The 14,273-nt window shown below is 42.9% G+C and overlaps 1 protein-coding gene across 1 annotated transcript; it reads left to right on the plus strand.

The window, feature by feature from the left end:
• Positions 1–833: 833 nt before the first annotated feature.
• klf5a (Kruppel like factor 5a) lies at positions 834–10,480 on the plus strand (the record flags this gene model as incomplete). The annotated part of the gene is made up of 4 exons (XM_079229777.1): positions 834–998; positions 2,085–3,210; positions 4,319–4,378; positions 7,267–10,480. 4 exons carry the CDS (start codon positions 834–836, stop codon positions 7,443–7,445), a joined length of 1,530 nt encoding a protein of 509 aa, XP_079085903.1. The 3' UTR covers positions 7,446–10,480.
• Between the last annotated feature and the right edge of the window lie 3,793 nt (positions 10,481–14,273).

A 14,273-nucleotide genomic window follows, 5' to 3' on the forward strand; every position in this document is an offset into this window, starting at 1 on the left:
GATGTCTCTCTCTCTCTTTATATGTTATCAATATGTATATATATATATATATATATATATATATATATATATATATATATATATATATACATATATATGTATGTGTATAAATATATATTATATAATATAAATATATTTGTATACATATATATACATACTTACACACATATATATATATATATATATATATATATATATATATATATATTACTTACACATATATATGTATGTGTGTATATATATATATATATATATATATATATATATATATATATATATATATATATATATATATATATATATATATATATATATAATATGAATAATGAATAACATATAAAGAGAGAGAGACATCCCACGTGAAACAGGTAAACAAAATAACTGATAATGTAAAAGACTGAAACAATCCCCCCAAAAAATCCTGTTTGAAAAAAAGGTGTTTTCGGGGCGTTTAACCGTCACTTTGTTCCTGCATGTGAATGCGGTCTGGCTGGTCCTGTGTACACTTTACGACACTGTTGTCAATGTACTCAGATGGAGCGTAGGGCGGTGGCCAGTGAATGAATGATCAAAGTCTTTTTTGGAGGGCGGTGCGCGTGCAGTATTTACACTGGGCCGCTCCGCCCCTACAGCGGAGATAGAAAACTGTCTGCGGGCCGGTGGAGGGGATGAAACAAGTGGAAGGAGATGTAGCAGACAGACGCGCATTAATACCTCCACCGCACGCACTACATACACCTCGTCGGCTCCACTCCGCTTTCACCCCGGCGCGCCGTAGCATCCTCCTTTTCGCGTAACGAGCGTTCATCCGCGGTGCTGCATCGGGAGCTTTCATGGCCACGACACTCGCGATGAGCGGCGGCGGGCAGGAGGACACCTTCTACCCGCTGCAGAAGGCGCCTCTGTCCGCTGTTTTCCCCCTGGAGGACTCGGCGTTGTTCGGCTTGGACTGCAAGATCACAGACACGGACAAGACTGGACAGAACGACTACGCGCAGGTAAGCCCGCTTAGAGATCAAACCGACTACACACAGTAGTGATGTATTTCATTGAATGGGCGTGGCAGAAAGGTTGTAGCTCCTGTGTTGTTGTTTTTTTGTTTGTTTTTTTGTTTTCTGCTGGCCTCCACATTTCCACCGGCCTCGCACTTAGTTTCGCACTATTTGCGGTAATCAGCGAGCAGGCTGCGACCAGCTGGACGTGAAGCCGAGCCGCTCCGCCTGCAAACGCATTCACCGCATGTTTTCTATGCCCGCCAGTTGGCCACCAGTTGTTGGTCTCTCTCTCTCTCTCCCCCCCCTCCTCCTCCCCTAGCTCTCTCTCTCTCCCCATCATACCACGCTGACAACAACTGACACCAGCTTCGGACAGAAAGCTCCCGGCAACTCTGTCCCCAGTTAGCAGGAAACTTGTGCAGCAGAGGAGAGAACTGCAGTATAACAGCTGGTAGGATCAGGAACCTAGAAATAGCAGCCCATCCCCAGACTGCTGCTGCTGCTGCTGCTGCTGCTGCAGCGGTCAGGGATGCATGGGTGTTTCCCCATTCCCCTTCATGTTGCCGTTTCATCTTCCGCTGCAGGGCTTCTCTAACTTTTCTACCTGCCTGCAGATTCACAGGAGCGAGAGACTCCGAAGCACAGAGTGTGAGCGAGGATTTGACACTAAGTCGTTCAGCTACGACACCGGTTTTCTCGACCACAGGCTGCCGCTTTAGCCCGTTATCAGAACTGCAGATGTGCAAATGTTCGAATGTGTTTTATGTGAGGAGTATTAGACCTGATCTCCTTGGCTTCATCCTCGACCGTTGGCCTCACTGCCTGCAGGTTTTTGAGTTCAGCCTTGCAGCCGTAAATGGAATGTGGCAACTGCCTATTGATGACTACTTGATAAATGTTTTAGCGGTGACTGTCCTATCAAACCTTTGTCCTCTCAAAATAGCACCTCGGAATAGTTTCATGGTGGCTCACAAGAAGCAAGTCCAACTGGATATGTTTCCTTCAAATCGCTGACTTTAATTAAGGGCCGTAAGACGAGATGTTTCTAAACAGACTTTTTTTTTTTGTGTTTTGTGTTTTCATCAACAGGTAAAGTGTGAGATGGACCGGTATCTCTCCCCTCAGGCTCTTCCCCTTCCGCCTCACGCAGACAGCCAGCAGAAGTCACAGAGAGACAGTGCGTCTGCACTGGATCAATTCTTCACCGCCGATCACAGCGGGGCACCCTACACCCTCAACATGAATCTTTACCTCCCCGACGCTGCCTACCTGAGGATGGGCTTGTGTCAGCATGTGCGGCCCCCTCAGCACCAGAACCACGGCGGTCTCACCCACATCAAAACAGAATCTGCCTCCTCGTGTTTCGCCCCCAACATACATCTGCACTGCCTGAACGCCACGCCTGCTAGTAGCTGCGGCACGCCCGCCATGGAAACCTCCGCCATAAACATGACGTTAACGGGGTTACCGGACTTCACCAGTGTTTTCAGCCAATCGGGGGGCAGCCGCGGTGACGAACCGGTGCCGGAAGTGTTCGTCAAACAGGAAATGCCGTCGCAGTTCGAGCAGCATCCTCTCCACCACCACGACAACAGCGGCTCGCTGTTTCAGCTACTAAACTCCGGCTTGGACCATCACCAATGCAATGGTATGGAGGCTCAGCATCATCATCATCACCATCACCATCAGCAGCAGCAGCAGCAGCAGCAGCAGCAACAGATACAACACACTTCCTCTTCCACAATCCACACGCCTTTCCATAATTTGCCGGTAGCTTCTTCTGCACCTCAACAAGAGCAGACTGCCAAGCCGGCCTACTGCGGCCTGGGTGGCGGGGCGTACACGCACCCTCACGTTCAGGCACACCCCCATTTCCTCCAGCAGCAGGTGCCCTACCTGCCACCGTCTCCGCCGAGCTCGGAGCCCGGCAGCCCCGACAGGCAGAAGGAGCTGCTCCACAACATGTCCCCTCCTCCGTCATACGCAGCCACCATCGCCTCCAAGTTGTCAGGTAGCACCCCTGGACTCGGACCCGGCCCGGGACCGGGCAGCTTGGCTCTGCCCCACACGGCAGGTCCCACGGCGGCCCCAGGCCATGTCGCTCCAGCAGCATCAGCAGCCTCGACCCCAGCTCACACCACCGTGCCTGCCCGCTACAACCGGAGGAACAACCCGGACTTGGAGAAACGACGGATCCACCACTGTGATTACCCAGGTTAGAACAAGAACACAGGCCGGTCCCTGTGTGTGCACGCTGATTCTTGTGACTGTTATTTTTACTCTGTGCTGTGGTCAGGTGAATATCTGGTCACTCACAAAACCAGCTTTATTTTAAGACCTCTGGGCATTTTTTTAAAATTACATGTTGTGTATAGAATGACTTTCCCAGGCAAATGAGTCACACAATGTTCTCCAGCCACGGTCAAACTTGTGCTGCACTGGAATTAAATCACTTTGCCAATGCAGAACATTAATCACCGCCTTTCAATTAACCACCTGGTTTAAAAACTACTTTGCATTTATCTCACCTCAAACGTCTCGAGCGCTCGCCGCCGTGCGCGCTCACACATTGTTGTGGCTTCCAAGTAATCACTGCTATGATTGCGGAATGAACCAGTGTGTGTGTGTGTGTGTGTGTGTGTGTGTGTGTGTGTGTGTGTGTGTGTGTGTTAATTCAATAGATGTTCTCCTTAAGTCGTTTGATCTTTTTTTTTCCTAACACATAATTTGCATACAGTCGCGCTTTTAATGGGCGGCTCAGATTGCAGTTGCACAATGTGCAGCTACTTGTAGGGCATGTAATGTCAACTCGCCTGTGGCAGTGTGTAAAATGGGCTTAAGCGGAGCCTCCTGCAGCATGTTACCACATGTCTAACTTGTATTCCATCACATCCACACAAGGACGCATCCACACGTTACCCAAGAGTATTTTAGTCACACTGCGGCTGCTCACTGTTTAATCTTTGCAATACATGAACTTGTATCTTTTCCTGATTTTTAAAGTCTGAATAAGCCTAAAGAATATCTTTTAAAAATTGTTCCAAACATTGTGTGACATAATGTGCAAACGGTTTTGTCATCCTGAACCTAACATATCTCGACTTGATGTCAGACGTTTTCTGTGCAGTTGAATTCATTTGATTGTCAACCATTTACCAAAAAATCGACTCTAAAAACACAAAAGTTTACTATGTCATATATTAAACAACTTCTGCTCCTCATTAGTTTGCATTTCTAGCACCCCACAGCTCAGTTTATTGGGTGACTACATATGTGACATGTGAATGATTTGGATTCAGCCTTCTGTTTGTGTTTGTCGTCAGGCTGCAAGAAAGTCTACACCAAGTCGTCCCATCTGAAAGCCCACCTCAGGACTCACACGGGTAAGACATTCCTCCAATTAATGCAGCTTTTTAAAACGGGGACTTTGCCCACAAGACGCTGCCCACATGACTCGTATTTCGGTATCTTCCCTGGCACCATGTTGCTAGGCAGAGTGTTGTGTTCCTGGCATGTGTGTGTAAATGTATCCTACCCCATTCCCATCCTCTGCCCAATATACTATTCCATCAAAACAGGTGGAAGTGACACACTTCTGCCAGGGGATGACTCTCAGACTATGTGGTCAGCGCTAGACGGATGGTGCCACCTTTCTCTCAAGATACTTGTTCAGACATCAATGTTTAAAGGCTTTAATATGTTCGCCACTATAAATATATACATGATCCGCCTGTGCAAATACAAAAATATCTTAGATCGTCCTGTTCCTTATCTCTCCGCTTCAGTAATCACTGTGTGCACTTCAGGGTCCATTTTTCTTTTTCTTTTGTTCCCTCGCTTCAGGTCTTTCTTTCAATCTGTCTTCTTCTTCCACATTTAGATTTGAACTATTAGTTTTGGATGAGCAAAGTCTACAAACAAGCTCTTAGGTGTTGGGCCGCACCTCACTCCAGCTGACAAAACAAAGCTTCTGTTTCTATCTGTGCATTCCTCACTCATCTGGACACACACAACTCACTCTTATCACTTTATGATCCAGAGTTTCTTCCTCTTATGAATCTGCGCTGTTACCGAACATCGCTGTGGGTGTGCGTGCCTTGCATTTCAGTTTTGGGAACATGACACAACAATTAGATCTGGCGTCATTCATGCTGCAGGCTGATTGTGGTTATTGCAGTTATTATAAACCACAAGATGAGTACACGACACATAACGAGAGAGGTAGCAGCAACTTCCTTATCCTCTCTGTGTTTGTCAGTCCCGCTTAGTTATTTTCTCCCTTCTTTTTGTTTCTATCGCTTTCATTCATCTCATCATCCTCTTCTCTGCTTTGTGCCTTACTCCCACCTTCAACCCCTCCCCATTTCTATCTTTGTCTGTTACTCATTCTACTTCTCTTATTCAGCTGCTTGAATGTGTGTGCACACACACACACACACACACACACACACACACACACACACACACACACCTGTCAGTAATCTGTATGAGATGATTCCTAATGCGTTTGGGTCCCTGTGGGAGTTCCCACTCTAATCTCCATCAACATCCATTATCCTGATTGTTTGTGTGTCTGTCTGTGTGAGCGCGCTTGTGTGTGTGTGTGTGTACATGTTTTTGCGAGTGTAAGAACTGATCACTTCTCCCACTTCACTTCACTCTATTTTCCTTCCTTTTCATTGTGTCTCCTAGTTGTGTTCAGTTTCAGGTGTGTGTTTCTAACCACAGTGTGGTTAATTGTGTAACAGGATTACAGTTGTTGTTTTAGCGACGCTGCACTGCTTGCTGTGCTTGTTTAAAGGGTTGGTTCACACAAATGAAAGAAAAACATTTGTTTACTTACCTGTCATGGTATCCAGCATGCAGATTGTTGTAGTTTGTCCAGGTTTTGAGATCTACATCACTTAAATTATTGCTTTGGCCTCATTTTAATGGAGGTGAATGGAATTATGTTTATGGTGCATAGAGCTTTGAAAAATGTTACACGTGTTTTTTTTTTTCCCCCCCAGAAAAAATATCTGAATAAGCCAGAGAACACAATATTGTCATCTATTTTTAGAAGTAGTTCCAATGGAAACTTTTCTTAGTGAGGTCTGTGGACTATCTGGAGTTATGAGGCATGTTTCTGGAAAAACACACAGTTGTTGAATTATTATTTGTGATTTGCCACATAATTACAAATAGTCTATATACATCTCACCCTGTTTTTGATCATAAGCAATAAATAATAGATAAAAAGAGGAGAAGAAAAAATAACTTCCATGCAGGCAGCACAATTTCTATTAGATTCCATAATAATGTGTTTTTATAGCGCTGTGGCTCACTTGTAAGGCACTCTTTAATCTTTTAACTACATTTTTTTTTAAATATTTAATCAATTATATGGAGAAGCAAACACATGTGTTAACTTGAATAGGAGGTTATCTTACCTAGTCTTTAAAATACACATAAAAAAGAGACCAAAAAAGCAAAGAAAGAAGGATTAAAAAAGGGGGCGATTTAGCTCAGCAAGAATCACCATACCAACCATCCATATTTCATAAACACCCTTTGTTACCAGACAGCTAAATACATAGAGCTGGTATAAAGGAGCTGTCGTTCCTGTTGAGACTTGTCCTTTTGGGTGTAATGTCATCATGTTGTCTAATGATTTTAATGTCACTATTAAAATTCCATTCACCTTCGTTGTATTTGGGTGGTGGCACAAAAGCCAGGGGCAGATATCTCAAAACATGGACCAATGTCAGCGAAATGATGTGCCTGGACGGAGACCACTGGCTGAACAAGTCCTTTAAACTCTCCTCGGGGCTTCTGGGTGAAGGGTTGAGTCGTGGGCTGAGGAGGACAGATCACACAAGTTATTTTTCAAAAATGTGCACGTTGCTGTAGCTGTACATTAGTGGAACGACAGAGTTACAGAGAAGCTTCCACCAAAGAGAAACACAAACAAAAGGTCCGATTATACGGACGAGTCGGCCGTGGGAAACCTGTGCAGCGTTAGCGCCTGACGAATGTCTGACAGTGTGTTATGACTATATGTTGTTAGTCAACTGGACTATTCTGTAAAGCCTGTTTTCCCAGTTCCTCCACCCAACTGTATGAATCATGTAACTCACGGAACGTCTGTTTTAATAGTGATCGGTGTCATCAGTTCTTACACATTGACACACTGTTCGTGGAGATCATGTGCTCAGAGCTGTTGCGTGTTCAGTTTTTTTACCAGAGAGCAGCTGCACTAATTCACACTTATTCTTTTCCTCCCGTCCTGCAGGTGAGAAGCCGTACAGGTGCACGTGGGACAGCTGCGACTGGCGTTTCGCACGTTCGGATGAGCTGACGCGCCATTTCCGAAAGCACACGGGCGCCAAACCCTTCCAGTGCGCCGTCTGCTCGCGCTCCTTCTCCCGATCCGACCACCTCGCCCTGCACATGAAGAGACACCAGAACTAGCAGCGTTTGCGTCGCACACACACACATACACACTACAAATACACAAGCACTATCTTGACACACACAAAGCACTCACGCCATCTCCCACAACAGCAATGTTACAAGCTGCCTGGCGACACCACAGCTGCTCCCGGTGCTGCTATCCTGTGCTGAAACGGTACGATAGCCTAACAAGCGTGTTGCTCTTAACCCAAAGTGGGACAAGTCGGAGGTTGTAAAGTAGAAAGATGATGGGCAGATGAAGTCCATGTCTCCGAACCTCCAGATATACTTGGTATATGTTTCTTTGGACGAATACAAAGAAGAAAAAATGGTATCGAAAAGGAAAACTGTAGCTTCAAAATGTGTCTCCAGTGCAATTTGACTCGTTTGTGTGACTGGAATGAAAGCACTCAAAACGTGTACATCTTTTGTCTGGCCTCTAACATAGAACTGGCTTTTGTTTGCAAAACTAGTCAAGCCAAATCTTTGTTTACTCCTTGGTTTGTTAGTTTATTCATATAACTGGAATATCCAGTTTTGTTTCTTCCTTTTAACCAAATCCTTTGGTTTGCACTAGAATTGGTCATCAAGTCTGAGCCTTTTTGGCCCATGTGTCTCATTCACCACTGGAACAATCATTATCACTACTGGACTGAATGTCTGTGAACGCCACACAAATCATTGCTGTTCAGATATTAAAAATTGAAGGCATTTATACTCTGGAGAGAGGGAAGATAGTGCAGGAAAAAACGAGGGCGGGGTGGAGATGAAGGGTTTTTTGTTTTTAGCAAGAGGAGATCTGAGGACGACTGAGAAACAGAGGAAGGTGGACGGTTGCTAAAGAGCAGCAATTAGGTGATGAATTATTCATGTTGTCTTTCGGTGGATGTCCAACCAGAGAAATGTAAGCGGAACCGGTCGACACATTCTAGAAATCATTCAGTTCAAACAGAATTGACTGTATTTGATGCACATGCTTGCTTTTTAAGCATCTTCAAAATACAAAAATTACTGAACATCTATCTCATTTTTTATTTTTTTTATTCAAGGTGTTGAACATGTTTTAACCAAAGTACCATCTTCATCACCAACACCTTATTAAGTGCCTCTTTCTCAGATGTATGTGGTTTTGTTCAGTGGTAGCAGAGATATAATCAATGTAGTCCTTTAAAACACACGTGGTGCTGTTTTTTAATTTCTTAATCTATTGAAATCTCGAGAGGAAAAAAGTGAATTTAATTTTTAAAAGACAAGGTTTACCCATCATTCATTGTGATTCAACAGGCCAGACCACTTCACAGACATCTGAGATCATGTGGAACTTTTAAAAAGTAAAATGACAGTCCTCTCTTTACAGGCTTTCACTCTGACTCTGTACACAACTAACTTAAAATTCGGCTCTATCAGTCAGTCGAACATGGACGTATGTTTCATTAATGGATAAGTTCCCATTTTTCCAAGTCTTTCTTAAAACAGCATGCCCATGTGGGCTTTGCAAGAGTTATTTGTTGCTGCACGTGTTCCTGAAGCGACCCTTGTTTAAAACGTTTGCAGTGGAAGTGATCGGAGACAAAATCGACAGTCCTCGTAAAAATGTAATTGTGTTAAGCTGGACCTAATGTGAGGCGTCATCATATTTCAGTCATTAGTGCAGAATTCCCTCTTTGCCAGACAGTCACAAAAACATATTTTTAGGCGTATTCTGAAGTATCTCATTAGACAAATGTAATTTAAAAAAAGACTTTGCCAAAAAGACATTGATTTGATAAATGCAAACTAAACTGCCTTTCCTAAAAAAATAAATAATAATAATAATAAAAAAGACAAATTAATTCTTCGGGTTTTCAAGATAGAGGTTTAGAAATTAGCTGGTAAAAGTCATTTGGAGCTATATTTCTATAGTATTAGGAAGTGTTATGCGTCATAAGTCTGTAATCCTCAATGTTTTTATTTGTGTCACTTAAAAAGATATGCATTTAAAAGTAGGTCCCTATATCTCACGGAAATTGTACCTAGGAAATTGTACTAGGTGATTTTGTCTAATATTGTGTTCTGGGATATTTAAGTAGTAATCAGACAAATATACCAGGAAGATTTTGCATTATCTTTCTGTCGTAGAGAATTAAATGGCCTAGGCGACTTGTTTTGTTTCTGTTTGCAACCTCTACTCTTTGACTCAGTTAACTGGCGGATTTTCGCCACGCTTAAAGCGAGCGTCCCGCCAACTACTGATGTTTATTCTCTCCAAACCAGTTGATGGAAACGCACCTTTTTTTTATTTCTGTTTTGCAGCATTTCAAAAAAACTTAAAATTTGCTTGAAAACACGTCTGGTGGTGTTGATTGAGCTGTTGTGGAATATCACAATGAGGGAGTTAAAAGTACTAAAAAGACAGAAACTTTGCGAAGTACCCATTTGAGTTTATTATTAGTGAATAGTAACTTTGGTTAAAATAATTTTACCGTAAAATAGATTGTGTCGCATCAATCAAAAACTCTTTAATGCACGTTGCATAAGAATATTGTTTTAAGACAGACTTGAAAAAATGTCACCGTCGTCCTTTTAATGTACATTTGAATGTCCATTTTGATGGTGGGATTTTGCCTGCACCTATAACTGTATTTGTTCATTCACTGCAGGTAGCATAAAGATAATATAGCACTGTAATGTATCATGGTAAATCTGACTATTTATTTGATTGTGTAGAAGTGGGGGTTGTATTAGATCAACCGTCTTTCTCCCCAGCAAAAATGCCTTAATGTAAATATATGCACTGTAAATAACTATTGATTTGTTTCCCTCTTTTGTTATTGTTTTGTAAACAAAAGGGCAAAAAGAGGAAAATGCCCTGCATCCAAAAATATTTGAGCCTTTTTTTTTTTTCTTTGGTTTTGTTTTCTTGTCAAAGATATTTTAATGCCATTGTTTTATATATTGTCCTTCCAACAACTTATTTTGTAGATTTGTCTTCTTCCTAGTTAAACGTTCCAAAGACAAAAGTTGTTTTTTCTTCAACTGAGTGAAACCGATCCTAATAAAGTCAACTGACACTTTTACAGATGTGCTCTTGTTCTGACGTTAATGGGGGAGATTCCATCTTTTACCTCCTAACAAATACTGAATTTCAGGGCTTTTGTGTGGCAGCAACCAAAATATGTGGTTTTGTCCATGAGGTTTGTGTTAGAGCAGTTTTTTGAAGAGTAAGCCATGCTGTGCAAATAGAGTGTGGCGTTTGTGGTGCATTAAAACAAGCCTCGCCAAGGCCTAAATGAAACGAATGAGACATAACCACATTTTAATCTTTTCAAATCGAAACATGCGCTGATCCTCATGTGTTTGGGATTTTCTGCGGCGATCCAACGTGCTTAAACATTTTAGTTTCACCAAGAGGAGCTAAGAAGGGAAGATGTGTAGGAGAGGCGAAGCGAAGTGTTCTTGTCCGGGACCTGCAAGTAACCTGCAGCACCCTTGCTGATCAGCAAACAATAGTCCTTTGATGTCCCAGCAAGAGACAATGGACAAGAAAATAAATTTGACCACCACTCAAGGACCGGAGGGGAATCCCACTGCATTGAAATGGACGTACAAACACACACACATACACATACACACACACACACAACATATGTTCTTGATTTAAGTCATAAATGTGACCCAGGGTCTCTGTTGTAATCTACCTCAGATGTCAGAAAAGAGGGAGGTGGAGGGGAGAGAGTGAAAGAAGTGAAATGCAGAACAATCTAAACAAAAGAATCTCTGGGGGGACCCAATCAACCACTTCCGTCCTCCTACATCTCCTCTCGCTCTCCTCCTCCGCTCCTCTGATTTAATTTCATTTTCTCTCCCTCTCTCTCTTTGTCTTTCCGTGCACCGTATCCCCCTCTTCTCCCCAGTGGAAAGTATTGTATGAAAGTCCAGGGGCGCAGCTCCACGGGTCAGAGTGGAGACTGTTCTCATAACCTGCTTCGCTTCTCATCTTTTCCCCCCTTTTTTAGTTTTTTAATATACACACCTCGTCTCCCTTTAGTCCTCCACCTAAAGCTCAAGAGGGGAGATTTTATTCTCTCTTATTTCTTTTCTTATCTTGATTCCCTCTCTCTCTCCAAATCGTACAAATGATACAGAACATGTCGACTTGCAGGTGTATTCCTGAGTGTGAGAATATTAAAAAGTTAGGATGAATGTTCCACACACACACACACACACACACACACACACACACACACAATGGGGATGAGTGAGTGGGAGCTACCGGTTCATGTTTTGGATCAACTAAATTAATGTCACACATCTGGAAGAAGGCTCCTGCCTGCTCCACCCTCTGCTGTGCTGCGTTGGTGTGATTCCCAGTTTCCTTTTGTGTTGTGTGTGTGTGTGTAGGTATAATGTTTCCAGTGCTCCTCTCTTGGAACAGACCACCCACTCAGAAGACCAATAGAAGGACTACGGGGAACCCGGATAGACACACACACACACACACACACACACACACACACACACATATGCAACTCCCTCCAAAGTCAACTGTTCCCAATATTCTCAGAATAGAACATGTTGTTTTTTAGAGATTGAAGTGATACCAGAACAGCTGATATGCTATCACAAAGTTTAAAAAGATGATATCAGAAATCGAGGAGGGTTTGATAGCAAGACGATACGTTCATTTACAAAAATGTAGCCTCAGGTCGTCGATTCATCATTTAGAAAATAGTAGAGCCTCATCGTGGCAGCTGATTTGAAGTAGCACTCAATAGAGGATTGTACCTTTAAGTCCGACATAGAGAGCCGCTATGAGGGAGTTGCTATGAGGACAAACACTGGAGATGAGCTCCATCTGGACCGGTGGCATTTTGGGAGGCCGGAGGCTCAGCAGGTTTGTCCACTAATCGCAAGGTTGGTTGTTCGATCTCTGGTGTCCTTGAGCAAAACACTGAACCCCATGATGGCTAAGACCAGCGCCATGGCGGCTTGCTGCCTTCTGAGTGTTTGTGAGTAAAGCCCTCTGAGGTGAAAGCATTCCACTCATCTCAACATTAGCTTCAACTCAAGATGAATTATTAACTCCGCAAACAGGGAAACTGGTACCAGGACCCCGGTCCCCCAGGGACCCTAGAGGCCTGATTCGATTAATTGCAGATTTGATTTAACCACCAATCAAACCACTAAAACAAATATATAGTAAAATGATCAGGGCCTTAAGGTTTGAGGATTTTTACCTAATCATAATCCTCTCTTGTCAACGTCTAGTTTAACTGTAACCGTAATAGCTGTTGGACCATATTAAATTGTCAGGAGGAATTTTAAGTGTGGAATCAGGTGAGTTTTCTACCAATAAAGCTATTCACAGTGATGGGAAACAAAAAGTGGAAACTATGTTGGAGAATCATTGAATTATTTGAATCGATATCAAGCCTACATGGTTCATATTTCCTCCTTTATGTGACATAATAACCACATGCATTCAGCAATCCTTACTGGGTCTGTTGTATTCCAGGAGTGCTGCTTGGTTAATGGAACATGAAGCTGGCTCGTGTCTGCCATGTGCTCAATACCTGATGAGTACTTAAAAGCAAAGGATGCATGTACACAATGCACAGCGAGCTGGAGGACATCTTAGTTATTAACCTCCTTATTGACACGGATCAGATTGATCAGACAGCATTGATACAGCTAAAGTCAACAGACACAAATGAAAGTTCATAAATGGACATATTTTCTAAGATTATATGTATGTCTTATAGAAGGATATGTCTGTTATCACTTCTGATTAGTTTGGGTAAAATAACAATCCCTCTTAAACACGGAAACGTCAGTTTGAACAATGAGGTCAAATGTTAACTCAGTCTGATGATCAGGCTCAGAGAAATGAGGTATTATAGACCCCCAAAGCCAATGGATTCCTCCGATGTCATCAACATCATCTTGTGAAGATGACAGTTCATAATCAATACAGAATCAGCACTGTCTGCTTCGCCGATTGCACAGCAGATCAAAAGGGGTCAGCAGGCATGTCGCTATACCTGAAACACACTCTCAGAAAAAAGACCCAAAGAGCAAAACATTCCTAAATGGTTTCAGCTGTTCCTTTAAAGGGTGAAGTCGTGTTTTATTCAAAATCACAAGCTGCTATATTCATATACTCTGTCAAGTTTGAATTCCTGGTCACTGCTTCACCATGTGAAACATAACAATTCATATTAGTTGTCAGGGAGTTGTAACATCACTCTGCAGTGACTAATAAGAAAAAGATGACAAATCCCTCAAACCACAAGCCGACACGACAGTCACAGTTTCTGATAAAGCAAACATTACGGTAATAAATGAACTGAAATTCTCGAGCCACCCTAAGTTAGTTATTCCTTGAGTCAGTTTCTGTGCGTGAAACATGAGTTCAAAGGACAAACCCATTAGGCTTTCCTCCATATCAGGCAAATATCTTTGCACCTGCTAAACACTCAGGCTGACACCCTGCGTGGGCCTTCAGAGGATACAACAAAACCCTTTTGCTTTCACACTTGTGTGGAAGTGGAGGCCTTTTATTTTGTGAGTTCTTATCGTGATTTGTGAAAAGAGCCTGCAGGCTGCATATGGTCCACATACTCACACTTAATCAAAACTGTTTGCTCACCGTTAACTGCTTGCGTATCGGACCGTACTGAACGCTTCCCTTACCAAACAGCTGGTAGTTTCCTCTTGTCTTCTCCATGTTTTATGGCTTCGTAGATTAGAGGCGATGAAGCACGTGTGGTCGTCGTTCGGTTTGTTACTGAGCACACAGGTTCAGTCCAACGTGACTGTGAACCTATGAGGCCTTGCCTCAAATTAGCAATTACAAATCTAGAAATA

This window comes from Taurulus bubalis (assembly GCF_910589615.1).
Source record: "Taurulus bubalis genome assembly, chromosome: 14".
Taxonomy (NCBI): Eukaryota; Metazoa; Chordata; class Actinopteri; order Perciformes; family Cottidae; genus Taurulus; species Taurulus bubalis.